General features: G+C 48.7%; 1 protein-coding gene across 3 annotated transcripts in view; it reads left to right on the top strand.

The window, feature by feature from the left end:
- The window catches only part of LOC140384491 (doublecortin domain-containing protein 1-like), an 871,034-nt gene that overhangs the window by 762,298 nt on the left and 87,412 nt on the right, over window positions 1-21,324 (top strand). For all 3 annotated transcript variants that reach the window (XM_072466241.1, XM_072466242.1, XM_072466243.1), the window contains 3 exons: window positions 1,541-1,744; window positions 7,503-7,707; window positions 13,257-13,421. In XM_072466241.1, coding sequence (XP_072322342.1) covers window positions 1,541-1,744; window positions 7,503-7,707; window positions 13,257-13,421 — 574 coding nt within the window. The remainder of the gene's footprint in view (window positions 1-1,540; window positions 1,745-7,502; window positions 7,708-13,256; window positions 13,422-21,324) is intronic.

Genomic DNA, 21,324 nt, shown 5'->3' with positions numbered 1-21,324 from the left:
GCTCTCGGTCCTCGCGCCATCACTCGGTATGCTCCCTCCACCTCCAACGGACCCGCCGGGGCCTCTGCTCCCATTAACGAGTGCAGCATCGTGCTCACATATGCCCCGACGTCCGCTCCCTCCGCACCTTCAGGAAGACCAAGAATCCTCAGGTTGTTCCTCCTTGCGTTGTTCTCCAGTGCCTCCAACCTTTCCACACATCGTTTCTGGTGTGCCTCATGCATCTCCGTCTTCACCACCAGGCCCTGTATGTCGTCCTCATTCTCGGCTGCCTTTGCCTTCACGACCCGAAGCTCCCGCTCCTGGGTCTTTTGTTCCTCCTTTAGCCCTTCGATCGCCTGTAGTATCAGGGCCAACAGCTCTTTCTTCATTTCTTTTTTGAGCTCTTCCACACAGCATTTCAAGAACTCTTGTTGTTCAGGGCCCCATGTTAAACTGCCACCTTCCGACGCCATCTTGGTTTTTGCTTGCCTTCCTTGCCGCTGTTCTAAAGGATCCACTGCAATCCGGCCACTTTCTCCTCCTTTTTTCATCCGTATCCAGGGGGGATTCCCTTCTGGTTTACCGCACAGTGTTTTTAGCCGTCAAAATTGCCGTTGGGGCTCCTATCAAGAGCCCAAAAGTCCGTTTCACCGGGAGCTGCCGAAACGTGCGACTCAGCTGGTCATCGCCGCACCCGGAAGTCTACACAAGTGCTTCCTGACATCATCCCTGAATAACCTACCTCTAATTTTAAGGATTTCCTTCCTTGTTCTCCACCAGAGAAATAGTTGCTCTCTATCTATTTACAATATCAAGTTCAACCAGAGGAGAGATGAATGAAGTTGTTTATGTAGTGAGTTATTGTGATCTGAAATGCACTGCCTAAAAGGGCAATTGAAGGGCAATTCAACTTTTGAATTGCATCTGGAATGATTTGGAGGGGGGCATTTTCCCTGGGGATCTCCTCATCAAGGTATCGTCAGTGACAGTGGCCAGAAAAATGGTGTGAATATAGCTGGAGACTTCCCATATGGGCTGCAAGTGAGCCAAGGGGTCACAGCTCCCATTCCAACTCCAGACAGGACCACAGTGACTCGTTCAAACCCCTCTTTTAATGAAGTGTTCTCAATCCTGCTGCAGAAAAAAATCTTAAACGACAGCGGAACAATTTGCATTTATATCGCACCTTTACTGTCGTAAAACATCCAAAGATGGGTGTGTTATCAGACAAAATCTGACACTGAACCACAGTAAGTTGGTATGAGAACAGATGATCGAAAGCTTGGTCAAAATGCTATATTTTAAAAATTCCTAAAGGAGCTGAGAAATAGAGAGATTTGGGGGTGGAATTCCAGAGCTTAGGGCCTTAATAGCTCAAAGCAAGACTGCCAATGATGGAGTAATTAAAACTGGGCGTACAAGAGGTGAGAATTGGAGGACCACAGATATCTCGGAGATTCAGTTTGGGGGTGGCCAGTCTGGTTTTGTGCTTCTCTCTATTTAAAATGTTGCACATTGCATTTGCAAAGAGCTGGCAGATTTTTTTTTTTGGTTGCAGGTTGACCTTTCCACTTCTGAAGCTGAAAGTACTTTGTCCTGCTGGGAAGAGAAATGGATTTCTTTGCGCAGGGATACATCAGTCCAGACTATTTCACAGGAGATCTCTGCTGCCAAGACCCAACTGTCAGTAAGAGTCTTGGCCTACCGAAATGGGGCTGGATATAAGGATGGTCAATTGATCATCGGGACAACCTTTTCCTCGGTAATAAAGCCAAATTAAGTAAATAACATGTTCAGGTGTAAAACAGAAAATCCTGAGAATACACAGCAAGTTTGTTAGCCTTTCATGAGAGAACTGGGCAAACGTTTTTAGTTCTGATGAAAACTGTTTACTACAGACACATGGGGCGAAATTCTCCCCCAACGGCACGATGTCCGCCGATTGGCGCCGAAAACGGCGCCAATTAGACGGGCATTGCGCCGCCCCAAAGGTGCGGAATGCTCCGCATCTTTGGGGGCTGAGCCCCAACATTGAGGGGCTAGGCCGGCGCCGGAGGGATTTCCGCCCCGCCAGCTGGCGGAAATGGCCTTTGTTGCCTCGCCAGCTGGCGCGGAAATGACACCCCCGGGCGGCGCATGCGCGGGAGTGTCAGCGGCCGCTGACAGTTTCCCGCGCATGTGCAGTGGGGAGAGTCTCTTCCGCCTCCGCCATGGTGGAGGCCGTTGCAGAGGCGGAAGGGAAAGAGTGCCCCCACGGCACAGGCCCGCCCGCGGATCGGTGGGCCCCGATCGCGGGCCAGGCCACCGTGGGGGCACCCCCCGGGGCCAGATCGCCCCGTGCCCCCCCGAGGACCCCGGAGCCCGCCCACGCCGCCTTGTCCCGCCGGTAAGTACCTACTTTAATTTATGCCGGCGGGACAGGCAATTTCTCGGCGGGACTTCGGCTCATCCGGGCCGGAGAATTGAGCGGGGGGGCCCGCCAACCGGCGCGGCCCGATTCCCGCCCCCGCCCAATCTCCGGTACCGGAGACTTCGGCAACCGGCGGAGGCGGGATTCACGGCGGCCAACGGCCATTCTCCGACCCGCTGGGGGGTCGGAGAATGACGCCCATGGGGTGGGCGGGTGAACACCCATAAGGGAATAAAGGGGGAGCGGTGTTCTCCATTTGTCTGCTGTCAACTCAATGAATGGGCCACAGAAATTCCAGGAAAATGACAACCATTAATGCCATTTTCCATTGGCAATTCTGTGATATTCATTTAATTTTGGGTCTGACTGGCAATTTTAAACTATTTATTGCTGAGATTCTCAAATCATCCACATATTTCTTAGAGCTGAGCTTCATGCTCATTTTAGTTTCCTGCACAAGGCTTTAACTTTATACTTTAGTAAGGCCAAGAACTGAGACAGAAATTAAAGGAAACATTTTATGAGTTCTTATTTACCTGATATTTGAAATGAATCGCACTCTGCAAACCAGGACCACAATATTCAACAGTGGTTACTGGTTGAGGTGCGAAATGGTGTACGCGCTGCTCCTGATAACGTCTGACAAGGCCCACTCTAATCGCCATATTTTTGAGGATGATAGTGCAGCCGTTATTATGCAGAGTGGGTAGATCCATAAGGCGGTAGAGGGGGAAGAGCGTTTTGACACACGACCTGTCATTTCAGCCTCACTGTTAACTCCCTGCCGTAACCGCACACAACTAGACATGTGTTCAACTGTGGAAGGGAACTTACCCCATCAGCACTTATCCACTGCAGGTTAGCTAATGACTAACCTTTGCCTCAAAGAAAGGGTAGTGTGCTGGTGAGTGCATGAGGTTATGTACCTGTCTCAGTTGAATAGATGACAGTATGTGCGAGTTGTGAGTGTGTGGCTTGTGGCAGTGTGTGAGAGTGAGGTGAAACATATAAATGCACGGTTTGAGCCATGGTTCGGATAGATCTTTGGTAGGCGTGTGACCAGGGTGTGGATATTGGAGCTAGTGTGAGACTTTCGTTCAGTTGCAAGAATTTGGTACATGAAGATGTATTTGCTGTCCTGACCAACCGTGCAAGGCCATTAAATTGCTTGTGGTATTGTCTCCATGTTCTCAGCACCAGACGATTGGCATTGACCATTATGGCCACCTGTTCCCAATGCAGTATGAACATTTGTCTGGGCCTCCTGGACCCCTGATGGAAGCAAACCTCTCCCCGCTCACCATAAGACGTGGGTTCTAGAGATAGACCATTCGGCCCATCGAGTTTGCTCTGCCATTCAGGGAGATCATGACTGATCTGATATGAAAATCCTCAACTCCACTTTCCCAGCTTATTCCATCTAAAAACTTTGGGGGCATTCCCTCTTTCCTGCTGAGCCATTTTACATCCTTCCCAGAATCTACAAATATTATCCAAATAGTTTCAGCCTCTGTGCAGGCTGAAAGCACCTCGCCTCTAAGAGGTGAAGTCTATCTTTAAATAGTGAGGGTTAGCTTTAAGCGTACTCATCATGCAGGAACTTGGACTCCTTGTTGAGCCGTGCAGCCTCTCAGCTGCACATTCAGCACACGGTTGCATGTCCAGCACAATAAGAGGCATGAACAGGCAACACAAAGTTAGCATGCTGCCTGCATCACTTTGATAGAGTCTGGGGTAATCATTCATCGCGATTCCTGCAGCCTATTTCAGAAGCTATCTTAATTTAACCCTCTGTTATGTTAGCTGAAGTTTAAATGTTGGAAAATACAAGCAACCACCAGACCTTGATACCAATGGACATGGGGAAGGACTGGGGGCGAGTTTTAGGGACCGGAATATCTGGTAATACAGGAAACCCAGAGGTAGCATGAAAGGACCTCATTTTAAGTCATTTTCTCCATCTCCTGCCTGGGAGCTGGACAACTGAGGAGGAAGGAGGGAGGGAGAGGTGATGAGATCGTGGTGCTTGAGTGATCACGTAGGACTGGGGATGGGATCAAAGAGCCAGAGCAGGGGGTTGGCACCAGATCGTAGGTTGAGGAAGCAAGCTTGAGTCGGGAGGCCTGTCTCACAGCAGGGAGGCAGAATGTGGTGCATTATTTTGGGGGAGCCAGGAGGAAACAATCCTGGTCCTCCTGATCCTCAAGGACTGCTGGAGTAGAGAGAACTTACCTGCTGGATCTGACGGTTCCCATCGTTTATGTGCTGGGTTTCCCCATCCCATGCCTTTTCAATCAGGATGGCTGCTAAAGTCTGGGGCTTTAGGACCGACTCGAGAAAATGGATAACTTAATGAGCCCAGCCCACCCAGGCAAAACAAAAACAGTGGGTTCGGGTCGGGTTTTCTATTTTAAAGAACGCAACTTCCCCCTACCACTCTTCCACCTGCTCTGGAGGGGGTGGGGTTGTTAAATTTCCTCCCATTGGTGCAATGGACTCTGCACTCCCAATGCACTCTGCATGGCAAGTTTGATGGCAGGGGCAATTTAATCTGGCAGTAGGACGGGAGGTGGGGACCCTGTGGCCTCCCACCTCCACCCCAATTAAGTCCATTGCAGGAAGGCCTGTGGTTACCACTTGAGACCCTGAGGTGGGCAACTAATGTCTGTGTAAGGACCTCATCCTGCCATCGTCGGTATTAAACTAGCGGTGGCGGGTGGTGTACTCACCAGGCGGGGAGAAAGACAAGCAAATCCTCTTGGGGTTCCTTGAAGGCTGCCGGAAGAGGGGTTCCTCATTTAACGACACTTGGTGCTTGATGCAGGAACCTGACATTAGGAAAGGTCAGGAAAAGGAAAAGGGACCCTTTGAGATTCACCATTTTCCCCTGCCCTTTCTGCTGACATCTCTTCCTTCCCCTACTCTGCAACCTTCACCTCATGCCACCTTCCCACCAACACTCAACTGTAGCATGGGATCCAGCAATAATCCTGGTTCTCGAGTGAATATTACACCTACCAGGTGTCAACCAATACTGTGTCTGGCCTTTGGGGTCTTTAATTATGGAGAAGGCCCACCATTGCCCAGTTAAGTGCCTGAGTGTGTCATGATAGGGAGATGTTAGGAACTTGGGTCCAGAAATGGGGTCCAAGATGTAGCAGGCAATTTAGGGGTTAAACAGATTGAGGAAAAAGATTGCCAGAGGCAGAGGATACACTCACAGCCTGAGTTACCTTGCCTCATTCAGACTTAACTTCGTTGGTGGGAATACACAGAATGCCCCGGTTCAATCAGGATGATCCACTCAAGATCCATTATCATTCGGAAAACCTTGTTTGACCAGCCATCAGCCCATCACAGAGTCTGATGACTTATTTGTTTGTCAATGGAAGGTTAATTGCGTAACAAATGGCAAAGCTCTGTTCTTTTATACAAATGGGTATGGGCAATCAGCCAAGATAATGACAATGAACCTTTGTTTGAGGGGCTGGATGGAACTTAGAAAGAAAGAGAGAGAGAAAGAGAAGAAATGCTTTTTTGAACAGTTACAGAGGAGAAGGCCATGGAAATCGAGCAGAGATGTAATGAAAGTTGCCACCGAGGCAGGGTTTGGAAAAGGGTTCTGAATAAGTGTCCCCAACAGAAAAAAATTGCTTTGTAAATACAAGTATTGCCTTGGCCTGTCTGTGTAAATGGCATGAGAGTGGTATGGTTATTTAAAGTGATGTTTAATAGGATGTTAAGGCTAAGAAACTGTATGTAATCTGTTAGTGTTAGAGCTGATGTAAAAGTTTAAATATTGTTTTATTTTCTTTCACCGTAATAATGTTTGTTTATAAAGTAACCAAGCTCTATTTCTTATATTAAGACCCCTGGCACAAATTGATCATTCCGTACCGCATTAAAACTTTAAAATGTTATGACATCTAGTCCAGTCTCTTAGCCACTGTTGAGAGCTGACCAGGCGTCCATAACAAGCACTTCATTCATTAGGCCTTCCATAAAAAAAGGTGACATGGGGCTCTTGCTGGCTCTCTAGCCAATGGGCAAAACCCTTGTCGCCTCCATTAACTTCCACCCATTATGTGTGTAATGGGCAATGGCTGATGCAGAGATTGCTATTCAACCATTGAAATTCGTGCTAGCGATAAAATGAACAACAGACTTGCTCATTAAGCTCATACAATCAGTGCTAATTTCTTGGATTATATTTTCATGTTCTGTACCATGGGGCGAGATTCTCCGACCCCCCCGCCGGGTTGGAGAATCGCCGGGGGCTGGCGTGAATCCCGCCCCCGCCGGTTGCCGAAGTCTCGGGCACTGGATATTCGGCAGGGGTGGGAATCGCGGTGCGCCGGTTGGTGGGCCACCCCCCGCGATTCTCTGGCCCGGATGGGCCGAAATCCCGCCGCTAAAATGCCTGTCCCGCCGGCGTAAATTAAACCACCTACCTTACCAGCGGGACAAGGCAGCGCGGGCGGGCTCCGGGGTCCTGGGGGGGGGGGCGCGGGGCGATCTGGCCCCGGGGGGGTGCCCCCACGGTGGCCTGGCCCGCGATCGGGTCCCACCGATCTGCGGGCGGGCCTGTGCCGTGGGGGCACTCTTTCCCTTCCGCCTCCGCCACGGTCTCCACCATGGCGGAGGCAGAAGAGACTCCCTCCACTGCGCATGCGCGGGAATGCCGTCAGCGGCCGCTGACGCTCCTGCGCATGCGCCGCACGGAGATGTCATTTCCGCGCCAGCTGGCGGGGCACCAAAGGCCTTTTCTGCCAGCTGGCGGGGCGGAAATTCATCCGGCGCCAACCTAGCCCCTCAATGTTGGGGCTCGGCCCCCAAAGATGCGGAGCATTCCGCACCTTTGGGGCGGCGCGATGCCCGTCTGATTTGCGCTGTTTTGGGCGCCAGTTGGCGGATATCGCGCCGTTTCCGGAGAATTTCGCCCTTGTCCAATATTTTCTCACAAGTGTTAAACTGTCAGATTTAAAGGAATTAATTCCTCCTTACAGGAGCAGGGAGAAGAATGCCACACAAACTGTGTCAACAATAATTATTACTTTCTTATTTCCATGCAATGTATTTTCCTTTATCTTCTCTGGTTGCCTTGATCTAGTTGCTTTCCACATCCACTCAAAGACTAGGACTCACCAGGCCAGCTTGCAGACTGTACACAGCAGATGGAAGCTTGATCCTGACAATAAATGAACTGACAGCATGGGCAGTCAACGAGGCTCTACAGGAACACAAATCAGAAACAAAGCATGGTGCACAGGGCAAGGATGAAAGACCTAAGGAGTTACATGCGGAGAATAAGGAAGGTATGTCAATTGCTTTATACCCATGTTACCTCACCTCCCACAGCCTTGTTTGTGAGCTCTGGAATCTGATGTACAGCCACAGATGATAACTGTTAACTTTCCCTGATCCTTTATAGCTACAGCTCAGATGGCTCCCCTTGTGAAATAGTCTTTCTCGTTAAATCACTGTTTGGTGAGAGACCGGGATACCAGTGAATGCTCATTGATACAGCCTCTCAAGTGTCGCCGCAAGAACTTTTACTTTCCCCCAAGAGGCTAACAGTTCCTGGGTTTATAATTTCACCTGAGAGATGGCACCTCCGACACCGTTGCACTACTTTGAATTGGACAGACTAGGGCTGGAACCTTATGCCTTCCCCCATGTCTTGTTTGGTGGTGGGGCGCGATTTCATCAGAAGTGAGAACGGTGGACTGAGACCCAATCAACTCCTTGCTTCTACCCCGAATGAATTTGTAATGGGAACTGTTGAGCCTATTGAGTTCCTGCCTTGTTACTGACGACCTGCACTCCAGTAACCTCCACGTGGTGACCCCCGCCCCCTCATGCCATCATTCATAGAACATAGAACATAGAACAATACAGCGCAGTACAGGCCCTTCGGCCCACGATGTTGCACCAAAACAAAAGCCATCTAACCTACACTATGCCATTATCATCCATATGTTTATCCAATAAACTTTTAAATGCCCTCAATGTTGGCGAGTTCACTACTGTAGCAGGTAGGGCATTCCACGGCCTCACTACTCTTTGCGTAAAGAACCTACCTCTGACCTCTGTCCTATATCTATTACCCCTCAGTTTAAAGTTATGTCCCCTCGTGCCAGCCATTTCCATCCGCGGGAGAAGGCTCTCACTGTCCACCCTATCCAACCCCCTGATCATTTTGTATGCCTCTATTAAGTCTCCTCTTAACCTTCTTCTCTCCAACGAAAACAACCTCAAGTCCATCAGCCTTTCCTCATAAGATTTTCCCTCCATACCAGGCAACATCCTGGTAAATCTCCTCTGCACCCGCTCCAAAGCCTCCACGTCCTTCCTATAATGCGGTGACCAGAACTGTACGCAATACTCCAAATGCGGCCGTACCAGAGTTCTGTACAGCTGCAACATGACCTCCCGACTCCGGAACTCAATCCCTCTACCAATAAAGGCCAACACTCCATAGGCCTTCTTCACAACCCTATCAACCTGGGTGGCAACTTTCAGGGATCTATGTACTTGGACACCTAGATCCCTCTGCTCATCCACACTTTCAAGAACTTTACCATTAGCCAAATATTCCGCATTCCTGTTATTCCTTCCAAAGTGAATCACCTCACACTTCTCTACATTAAACTCCATTTGCCACCTCTCAGCCCAGCTCTGCAGCTTATCTATATCCCTCTGTAACCTGCTACATCCTTCCACACTATCGACAACACCACCGACTTTAGTATCGTCTGCAAATTTACTCACCCACCCTTCTGCGCCTTGCTCTAGGTCATTGATAAAAATGACAAACAGCAACGGCCCCAGAACAGATCCTTGTGGTACTCCACTTGTGACTGTACTCCATTCTGAACATTTCCCATCAACCACCACCCTCTGTCTTCTTTCAGCTAGCCAATTTCTGATCCACATCTCTAAATCACCCTCAATCCCCAGCCTCCGTATTTTCTGCAATAGCCTACCGTGGGGAACCTTATCAAACGCTTTGCTGAAATCCATATACACCACATCAACTGCTCTACCCTCATCTACCTGTTCAGTCACCTTCTCAAAGAACTCAATAAGGTTTGTGAGGCATGACCTACCCTTCACAAAGCCATGCTGACTATCCCTGATCATATTATTCCTATCTAGATGATTATAAATCTTGTCTCTTATAATCCCCTCCAAGACTTTACCCACTACAGACGTGAGGCTCACCGGTCTATAGTTGCCGGGGTTGTCTCTGCTCCCCTTTTTGAACAAAGGGACCACATTTGCTGTCCTCCAGTCCTCTGGCACTATTCCTGTAGCCAATGATGACATAAAAATCAAAGCCAAAGCTCCAGCAATCTCTTCCCTGGCCTCCCAGAGAATCCTAGGATAAATCCCATCAGGTCCCGGGGACTTATCTATTTTAAGCCTGTCCAGAATTGCCAACACCTCTTCCCTACGTACCTCAATGCCATCTATTCTATTAGCCTGGGGCTCAGCATTCTCCTCCACAACATTATCTTTTTCCTGAGTGAATACTGACGAAAAATATTCATTTAGTATCTCGCCTATCTCTTCAGACTCCACACACAATTTCCCATCCCTGTCCTTGACTGGTCTTACTCTTTCCCTAGTCATTCGCTTATTCCTGACATACCTATAGAAAGCTTTTGGGTTTTCCTTGATCCTTCCTGCCAAATACTTCTCATGTCCCCTCCTTGCTCGTCTTAGCTCTCTCTTTAGATCCTTCCTCGCTACCTTGTAACTATCCATCGCCCCAACTGAAACTTCACACCTCATCTTCACATAGGCCTCCTTCTTCCTCTTAACAAGAGATTCCACTTCCTTGGTAAACCACGGTTCCCTCGCTCGACGCCTTCCTCCCTGCCTGACCGGTACATACTTATCAAGAACACGCAGTAGCTGATCCTTGAACAAGCCCCACTTATCTAGTGTGCCCAACACTTGCAGCCTACTTCTCCACCTTATCCCCCCCAAGTCACGTCTAATGGCATCATAATTGCCCTTCCCCCAGCTATAACTCTTGCCCGGCGGTGTATACTTATCCCTTTCCATCATTAACGTAAACGTCACCGAATTGTGGTCACTGTCCCCAAAGTGCTCTCCTACCTCCAAATCCAACACGTGGCCTGGTTCATTACCCAAAACCAAATCCAACGTGGCCTCGCCTCTTGTTGGCCTGTCAACATATTGTTTCAGGAAACCCTCCTGCACACACTGTACAAAAAACGACCCATCTATTGTACTCAAACTATATCTTTTCCAGTCAATATTTGGAAAGTTAAAGTCTCCCATAATAACTACCCTGTTACTTTCGCTCTTATCCAGAATCATCTTCGCCATCCTTTCCTCTACATCCCTAGAACTATTAGGAGGCCTATAAAAAACTCCCAACAGGGTGACCTCTCCTTTCCTGTTTCTAACTTCAGCCCATACTACCTCGGAAGAAGAGTCCCCATCTAGCATCCTCTCCGCCACCGTAATACTGCTCTTGACTAGCAGCGCCACACCTCCCCCTCTTTTGCCTCCTTCTCTGAGCTTACTAAAACACCTAAACCCCGGAACCTGCAACATTCATTCTGGCCTGGTATCCAGCAACAATCCGAGTACCGACAGCAGCCACTGCTGGCCTCTGCTAGGTGGACCTTTCCAAAGAAAGGAGACGCAGAGCTCTCATATGGTTTTGAGCTGGCAGCCAAAACCTTCATCCCCTCCACAAGATTCTGTGCTGGATTCTGGGCTCAGGTTTTTGGAGTGTGGTTTGAACTGAGCTATGAGAGTGCTACCCACTGAAGCATGGCTTGCATCTGTTTAGATCAGGAGCGTCTGGCAAAATATCAGAAAGGATGTCAAAGGTCATGTAAATGGTTTGGGGTGAGCAGCCACTTGATTTTGCCCCACTACTGAGCACAAATGGGATGGAAATCAGTTAGTGGGGGACATATCCTCCAAAATGGAGAATTCGGCCTAACTTGCGCAATACGTTCTCCTGCCACTCGCACTGCCAGCGGCGCCAAGAAGCAATTTACTCTCCCCAGTCATGTAAATTTATGCATGGTGGGGATCACAGGGGATTCCATGACAAACCACCTTATTGGGCCGCCATTTTGAGCGAGCCACCTGATAGCGAGGTCCAGTGGCTGGACTCCCCTTTCCTCTGCAAGGCAAATCATGCCCCGCATCTGATAGGCAGTGGCATCATCCACCTCTCATTCCCTCCATCATGGGAATTGCGGGATCACCCAGCTCCCCACCAAACGTATGCATGAGAGTGACCTGATCCCCCACTGACACTCCACCAGAGACCCGGATCAGATACTTCCAACAGCGGACACATCAGACCCCCCCTATCAGAAATCCCCAGAGATCTCTACATCATTCCCCCCCCCCACCAAAGATCCCCCATAGCAGAGAACCACCCCATAACAGAGCCCCCCCCATAACAGAGAACCCACCCACCATAGCAGAGAATGCCCCCATAGCAGAGAACCCTACCCCCCTCCCCATTAGTCACCCTACCCCAGCCTGGAAGCTAAAGAACAGGCAGAAACAATGAAAAATGCTCATTCACCCACCTGTCCCTTACAGCTGCTGCCTCAGGTTGATGTCTAGAAAGCAGCAGATGTAACTTAATAGAAAGCCAAAACCACATCACTAAGGCACTAAACCCCCTCAGATTCTTTGATTTGCTAGACATCTATTCACTTCAAAGAGAAATAGCTTTTAGTGACCTGTAATTGACTGCTTCCAGACAGCCAGATGTCTAGATTGTTTATTTTCATCTCCCTTCATGCTTAATGCATCTCAATGTGACCTACTGTGAACCTAACCACAATGTTTATAAACATCAGGTTATAATTGACAGGTCATCCCCACGTAAAAGGCAGAGATAAAGAGGAAGTGAAAGCACTTAACTCCAAGATGTTGACAGGATTTGCAATGGGGTGGAGAAAGTGGCCCTCCGATGGATTTGGAGGCACTTACCTGAAATACTTACCCCCTTCGCCTACCACAAGGTCCACTGCGTCAGGGCTATGATGACAAATACTTGCACCAATTCACGCCCACGTGGATCCCAGCCCAGATGGCCGGAGTATCATGGTGTTGTGGAGAATCCGGAGCCCAGCCCATTAATAGGGTGCAAGTGGGTCATTTTGGGGGACTGGATCATTGCAAAAGATCAATTATTGGCGGGATTCTCCCAACGGGCGGCGAGGTGCCGACGCTAGAGTAAAAAGGGGAGTGTTTTATTCCGGTGGCAGCGCCTGTCCCGGGACTCCATTCTGCGGCCCACAGGGGGCTAGGACGGCACTGGAACGGCCTATGCCGCTCCAGCTGCCGATCCCGGCCTGAACCCGGCACCGTGGGGTCCGCGCATGCGCAGTTGGGCAGGCACCAACTAGCGCATGCGCAGTGGCCATCTACCCCGCGGCGGCCCCGATGCCAAATGGCACAGGGCTACAGGAGCCGGCGTGGAGGAAAGGAGGCCGGGGGGCAGAGAGGCCGGCCTGCCGATCAGCGGGCCCCGATCGCGGACCAGGTCACTACGGAGGCCCTCCCCGGGGTCAGCCCCCCCCCACACCCACAGACCGCCCTGCGGAGAATTGCCTCCCGGCGCCGGGGCGGCGTGGCGCGATTCGCACGGCGTCGCGCTGATTCTCCGACCCAGCGGGGGGTTGGTGAATTCCGCCCATTGTTTATCACCCCCACACGGGATTCACTGCCACATCGGGCACTCTGCTACCAGGGGTGGGTTGGGGAGAATCCAGCCCTTTATCTTTTATTATACGGTCTCTCTGTTATGTCACCTTGGTTTAATTCATGTGGTGCCTGTGTCTGCCCCTAGACTGGGCGGATTCGCCAACCCCGGAGAATGACCATTCAGAGCAGAGGTTACCCCGGGTGACCCCAGAGGACTTGAAGAGTATGGACACGGAACTCGTGAGCCTCATTGTCAGGAACCCCATTGAGGTGTGGGTCTCCTGTGGAGAATCATTCGTGCCTTTGAACGGTAAGAGCTAATATTTAATGTTTTGAACTTTCAAAATGGGGTGCAGCATATCCTCAGTGTAATGTTTTGATCCAAAATTCCATAGGATAGTTCATAACGTTTGCAATAGGAACAGATAATACCGAAAATGCTCAGGGGGTTAAGTAGATTTCCTTAAAAGGTTGAGGGGGATTTTATCCCACAATAATGTGTGGCTTTGGATCAAGTGGGATGTTAATATGTTAAAAGTCTTAAACCTAATGCCCAACTTGCTCCCAACACCCCCGTCTCCACACCTCTTCTTCCTCCCCTCCCCCAACAGGCCTCAGGAAACCCAGCAGCTAAAAGGAGGATAAGACTGCTGGATTGGGCAAGACACAAGTCATGAGTACGATAGAATACTCTTCACTTGACAGATAAGGGCAGCCCCTACAACACGCAAGAAGCTTGACACCATCCAGGACAATGCTGCCCACTTGACTGCCACGCCACTCACCACCTTAAACATTCACGCTGTCCTTCACCCGTGCACAATGCACGTAATGTGCACCATTGACAAGATGCATGGTGGCAACTCGCACCTTCCAAATGATCTCCATCGAGAAGGGCAAGGACATCAGACGCATGGGAACACCACCACCTCCAAACCACACACTTGGAACTACATTGTCACTCCTTCATTGACGCTGTGTAAAAGTCCTGGAACTCTCTCCTGGCCAGCACTGCAGGTGTACCGACATCACATGGACCTGCCTTCCCTGGAATGCTCATATCCCACAAATTAATTTTCAAAAACTAATCTCAACTGCAGCATCCAGTTTAGAAGCTTCCACTCTTACTCTACCCCCAACCGAACACTACTCCGCACACCTCTGAACTACCATCTCCCATCTTCAGCCCTCCCTTTCCAATCTCTCCCCCACTCCTCCGTGCTCTCCAGCTGCATCTTGATCTTCTATCTGGCATTTTCTCTCCTCCCTTTTGTCGTGTTAAGTACACTGGCCTAACACTGGCTGCAACTGGATGCAGCTTAGATCAGAAAGATACTCCAGACTCTCCTGAGGTCTCTGAGGCGAAGGGTTAAATCCCAAAGCTTCAGAGACCTCGGGAATCTGCACATTGGAGTGAAGCTACCTGTCTTGCCCTAATATGCAGATTTGCTAAAATGTGATCCTGCCCATTGTGGACTGTGTCGTGTTAGGTACACTGGTCTAACACTGGCTGCAACTGGATGCAGCTTAGATCAGAAAGATGCTCCAGACCTTGAAGTTAGTTCAATCAGGTTTATGTAACTAATAGCACAGTTAGCACAGTTCTCTGTGAGTTCGACTCTGCTAACCTAAGTGTGGTTACTCTGTCTGACTGAACCAGACTAGCTCTTAGCCACGTGGTGGAGGTGTGAGATTGTAACAACACCCTTGACTGTCTCTCTAGATGTTCATCGTAGTGTGAGTGCCTCGTGTCTTTTATAGTCAGATCCCACCCCTGAGTGTCCTGTCTGCTTATTGGTCATGCCCTGTTCTCTATGTCCATCAGCTGCTTGTCTGTATATCAGTATGTGTGTGTCTGTATATCATGACACCTTCCACCTTCGTTCCCCCTCTGGCCACTAATGCTTCCCTCCCTCCTCGCTGCTCTGTAGCTGAGGCCTGATGTCAGAGGCCTATACCCCTCTGTTTGCAGGACCCGAGAGAAACTTAATCTTCCAGCTTTGTCTGACAGCAAATCAATCCCCCTACCCACCAATTATCTCCATCTTTCTCCCACCCTGCCTCTCATGGTTCGTCCACGCATGCTATCTGAACTGCTGCATGTTTCCAGCATTTTCTGTTTTCATTTCACATTTCCAATGTCTCTTCTAGTTTGCTCTTGGAATTATTTTCCTGCAATGTTGTGACTGAAATTTAATACAGTCAAATTTGAAATCTGGATCTATTTGTGTTGCAGTGAAGCTCAGTATTGAAGCAGGCTCCAGGATATTAGCCAGAGTATCATTCTGTGTGGTATTATCATATCATTTGATACGTCTGTATCCAATTCCATTCCCCTGTATTCTAATTGAAACTTCAGCCTTTCATAGCAAAGATCCAGATGGCAAACATCTAGTTCTCTAGAATGGAACCTTAGTGAAAGACCTAGCAGGACCACCCAAGCTAGACAGGTTGAACGGCAGGAGCCGGATTAAAAGTAGTGCACAGCCCTCGTGGTATGGGTTTATGAGTCAGATTAATGACCCATCCATGAAACAACACAGAGACAAATCCATTATAAACTCACAAAATATCAACTGGAGAAAACCAAGAACTGCGAGGGAGTCCAATATCCCGCTTTGGCCCGACAGCAATAAAATAATTGTTTCATTTGGCACAGGCGATTCTAACTGGCTCATTCTAACTCACTAATTCTCACTAACTAACTAACTAACTAAATTATAGCTTGCAGAATCGGTGCTTTTGCACTGGGGAGCATAGCTTCTGAGGTGACTTAAGAACACATGAGCACACATGGGCCATTCTGCCCCTCTAGCCTGAATTTTTTGGAAATGTTTTGATTTTGTTCCCGAATGGCCTGGCTCCTTTTTTAAGATTATGCTCAGAATTCATGTCCCAAATTCTCATATATTGCTTCAGATCAAAAGAATAGGATTGAAGATTTCCAAATGAGACAATGAGTAAATTCTGTTCGAGGGAATAGTTTTGATTTAAATTTGTTCTCCAGGTGAGAGATTAGTATTTATTTCTTTACTGTCCATCACTGGTTACCCAAAGGGCAGTAAGAGTAAACCAAGGGATTGTCTGGGATTATGTAGGATAGACATGCAGTAGTTCCCTTCACTGAAGAATATTAGAGCCCCAATTTTCTTCTTTTGAAAACATGGCGACTCGTATGGTAATCTTTTTCTGGTGCCAGTCCACAAACCACCAGATATATTGAAATTGTTTTCACAACTTGCCACGGTGGGATTTGAACTAGCAACCATTCAGTTGCTGGGTGACCATACCAATTAAATAGAGATGGGAAAGCCAAGAGAGGAAGTGGAGAGTGAGGTGGGTAGGAGAATTGTATGAGATCATAGAGGTAGAAAGTATCTTTGTTGTAAGATTCTATGATTGTATAATTACTTTTCATAGTTATGGGCCAGAGCATGTTAGGAGTATAGATACGCTGCCACAGAAACTTGCGCCTGTTTAACATCTTTAACATGGTACAATACCGCAGGTTGCGTCACAGGAGCATTATCAAACATAATGTAACACCAAACTACTTAATGAGGAATTAGACAAGTGAGCAAAAGCTTGTCATAGAGATTTTAAAGTGTGTCTTAAAGGAAGAGATAGTTGTAGAGAAGAAGAGGGGTTTAGAAAGGGAATTCCAGGGTTTAGGTCCAGGGCACCTGAAGACACAGCTGCTAGTGACACAAATAAGAAAGTCATGAAAATTCAGTGGTCAGAATTGAAAGAATGCAGAGTTTTCAGAGGGTTGTAGGGGTGGAGAGGTTACAAAGATAGTAATATGTGAGGTAATTTGAGTTAGGATATGGGTAGCAGAGTTTTGGATGAGCTAATATTTATGGAGATACAAGGTGTGAAGCCTGCCAGGGAAACATTGGAATCGGTATATTTGGAGGTAACAGGCATTGTTCAGGGATTCTGCAGCCGAGTGGGCAGCCTAGGTTATGGAATGGATATGGGTTGGGAAGCTCAGCTCAGATCGAAGGGGATGTGAGATTTCTCTTCAAAAAAGAGGTGGATGGGTTCTTTAGGATGCAGTTGCACAAAATAGGTGGGAAAGTAACAGTAATTGTTGATAGAAGTTGCATTAATCTCCTCCAACTCACTTGATTACCTAGTGTCAGAAAAAACAAATCAGATCTGTTTTCCTTCATTGACCTAAAGCTTTCATGGATAGAAAACATAAGACAAAGAAAGAGGCCATTTAGCCAATTTGTTTATGCGCCACAGGATCCTCTCCCAGTTTCCCACATCTAACCCTGTCAGCATGTCAAAGAACAAAGAACAGTACATCAGAGGAACAAGCCCTTGCCCCTCCAGTCTGCATCGATCATAATGCCTGTTTAAACTAAAAATTTCTGCACTTCCGGCGTCCATATCACTCTATTCCCATCCTACTCATGTATTCATCAAGATGCTTCTTATTGCATCTGCTTCCACCACCTCCCCCAGCAGCATATTCCAGGCACTCACCACCCTCTGTGTAAAAGTTTTCCCTCGCACATCTCCTCTAAACGTTCCCCCTTGCACCTTAAACCTATGTCCCATGTTAATTGTCTTTTCCATCCTGAGAAAAAGCATCCGACTATCCACTCTGTCATGCCACTCATAATTTTGTGAACCTCTTCAGGTCGTCCCTCAACCTCTGTCATTCCAGTGTAAACAATCCACGTTTATCCAACCCTCCAGACATGGCAACATCCTGGTAAACTTCTCCTGCTCCCTCTCCAAAACCTCCACATCCTTCTGGTAGTGTGGCGAACAGAATTGCACGCAATATTCCAAATGTGGCCGAACCAAGGTTCTGTATAGCTGCAGCATGACTTGCCAATTTTTATACTCAATGCACCGACCGCTGAAAGCAAGCAAGCCATATGTCTTCTTGACTACCTTATCCACCTGTGTTGCCACTTTGCAGTGATCTGTGGACCGGTACACCTAGATCTCTCTGCTTGTCAATACTCCTGGGTTCTGCATTTACTGTATAATTCCAAACAGTGTTTGACTTTCCAAAATGCATTATCATGCATTTGTCCAGATTAAACTCCATCTGCCATTTCTCCGCCCACGTCTCCCACCGATCTACATCCTGCCATATCCTCTGACAATCCTCTTCACTGTCCGCAGCTCCACCAATCTTTGTGCCGTTCACAAACTTACTAATCAGACCAGGTGCTGCTTATTGCTAATAAGTCCATTTGTTTCCAAATGTGAGTTAATCCTTTTTATGAAAAAGTTTTTATTAGGGTTTTTCTTTTTATGCAAAACAAAGATGACAGTGAACATACACAGGAACTACATACATCGGTTACAATTCACATTTTTACAAGTGCCCAGCTTTGACTTGGTCTCCTAATCCCAACTCCCTCTCTCTCCCAAGTCCCCCTCCCCTTCCTACAATCTGGTGTGTCTTCTTTGTTCGTTGGTTCATCAAACCTGAACCTATTAGGGGTAACATAGTGCTACGTATGTTGCTTCGCGTTAAGTTGCTCATATTCGGTTGTTCTTGTTCCTAAATGTTTTGTCTCCCCCCCCCCCCCCCCCCCCCCTGCATGGGTGTGGTTGGATTTTGTGTCTCTTTGTTCCCTCCCTCCCTCCTTCTCTACCCTCCGCACCCCCTCTTTCCATATGAGTCCGTAGTTCTTCTGTGGATTCCCCCCTCCCCCTGGCTTTTGGGCTGATAGCTATAAACAGGTCTTGGAACAGGTTGGTGAATAGCCTCCATGTCTTGTGGAAGTCCTCGTCCGACCCCTGGATGGAGAATTTGATTTTTCTCTATTTTGAGAAGTTCTGACAGGTCGGACAGCCAGACTGCAGCTTTGGGAGGTGCTGCCAATCGCCAGCCGAGCAGGATTCTCCGGCGGGCGATTTGGTAGGCAAAGATTAGGGCGTCGTCCCTCCTCCCCATAAAGAGTTCTGGCTGTTATGGTGCCCCAAAGACTGCCACTTTCAGGCATAGCTCCACCCTCATCCCCACAACCTTGGACATCAACTGAAAAAAGGCTTTCCAGAACCCGGGGCATGACCAGAACATGTGGGCATGGTTGGCCGGGCCTCCCTGGCACCGTTCACATTTGTCCTCCACCTCAAGGAAGAACCTCCTCATTCGGATTCTGTTTAAGTGTGCTCTGTATACCACTTTCAGCTGCATTAGGCTTAACCTTGCGCAAGTGGAGGTGGAGTTGACCCTGTGCAGTGCTTCGCTTCAGAGTCCTCATCCAATTTCAAACCCTAGGTCTTCCTCCCATTTTTCTCTTGTCTCGTCAATTGGAGAGCGTCCTTTTCCCAGTAGTCACCCATACAGGTCCCCGCAGTTTCCCCCTGATGTTCGGTTATGTGCCTGGGAGACCTCGCCATGGCACCGTTTTGCACTGGTCTCCCAAGCCATTTGAGACCCCTGGGTAGTCGGGCTCTGGGCAGCGTGATACTCTCACACTCCCGCTGACACCTGGGCACCTTTGCCCTGCCAACCAGCACCTTAGCAGTGCAGCAGGGCACCCTGGCAGTGCTACACTGGCACTTCCAAGTGCCCAGGTTGCACTGCTAGGCTGGCAGGGGCACTGCCAGGGTGTCATGCTAGGAGTGCTTGGGTGTCAGGTTGCCCGTGCCAGGGATCAGGCGCAGATGTGCCTTGCCTTTAGAGGTGGGCTGAGGGAGGGGGGGCGGGGATCAAGGACCATATAAGAGGTACGTTGGGTGCAGTGGAGGGGGCCATAGTAGGGTGCCATTTAAAAATGGCATCCCGCTCCACGAATACTCTTCGAGCTGAGCTCCTCAATGCAGGAAATGACGTAAGTGCAGCCTCAGTGGGGCATTATGTCGTAATGCCATTAAATAGCGCTGTCTTTCTGGGTGCCGCAGGCGCCGAGAAGCACCCCGCTAAACATGCCCAAAATGGGACTCTGTTTCTGTCCCTTTAAATCACGCCAATCATCTATTCATATTGGGCCAGGTGGTTCCTTCAGATAACCCCCCCACCCTCTCTGCAAAGGAGGCATTGTGGTGGGATGGTTGTGGCAAACAATGCCAGCAGTATAGCCCCCAAGATTTGGATGCAGCGCTGCAAGATGTTCAGTGATCTCGTATGAGTGCCAAATCCTGACAACTGCCCCATTGCTCAATGCACCACATCCTCATTATTCACCTGCCAAAATCTCTATTAATCACAAATTGAAGCTTACATTCATAGGTCCAACCTCACCTTCACGCACTTATCACGATTGCAAGGCTCACTCCAACCATTTCACAGCTTGTACATGTTTGCCAGCTCTTCAACCATGCCAACCCCATCACTCAAATGTATCGTACCAGACACATTGGCATACTTCCCGCTCTCTTACGGAATGAGGTGGGGCATAATTGTAGGCAGCAGGAGTTAACTGGCGGCAGAAGTGTGCATATAGTGCAGATGTCATTTTGGATCGAAAACCACCTCTATATCATTGTGATGATGTGGAAATGCCGGCATTGGACTGGGGTGAGCACAGTAAGAAGTCTTACAACACCAGGTTAAAGTCCAACAGGTTTGTTTCAAATCACTAGCTTTTGGAGCATTGCTCTTTCCTCAGGTGAATGAAGAGGTAGGTTCCAGGAACATATATATAGACAAAGTCAAAGATGCAAGACTGTACTTTGAATGCGAGCATTTGCAGGTAATTAAGTCGTTACAGATCCAGAGAGAGGGGTAATCCCAGGTTAAAGAGGTGTGACAGTTGGTAGGATTTCGCAAGCCCAGGCCAGATGGTGGGGGGGTGAATGTAATGCGACATGAATCCAAGGTCTCGGTTGAGACCGTACTCATGTGTGCAGAACTTGGCTATAAGTTTCTGCTCGGCGATTCTGCATTGTCGCACATCCTGAAGGCTGCCTTGGGGAAGGCTTACCGAAGATCAGAGGCTGAATGCCCTTGACTGCTGAAGTGTTCCCCGACTGGAAGGGAACATTCCTGCCTGGCGATTGTCGCGCGATGTCCGTTCATCCGTTGTCGCAGCATCTGCGTGGTCTCGCCAATGCACCACACTTTGGGACATTGTTTTCTGCAGCGTATGAGGTAGATAACATTGGCCGAGTCGCACGAGTATGTTCTGCGTACCCGGTGGGTGGTGTTCTCACGTGTAATGGTGGTACCCATGTTGATGATTTGGCATGTCTTGCAGAGATTGCCATGACAGGGTTGCGTGGTGTCATGGTCC

The sequence above is a fragment of the Scyliorhinus torazame genome, chromosome 10 (assembly GCF_047496885.1).
Source record: "Scyliorhinus torazame isolate Kashiwa2021f chromosome 10, sScyTor2.1, whole genome shotgun sequence".
Classification (NCBI taxonomy): Eukaryota; Metazoa; Chordata; class Chondrichthyes; order Carcharhiniformes; family Scyliorhinidae; genus Scyliorhinus; species Scyliorhinus torazame.
Note: the sequence above shows the minus strand (reverse complement) of the source record. Positions and strands in the feature narration are given on the sequence as shown.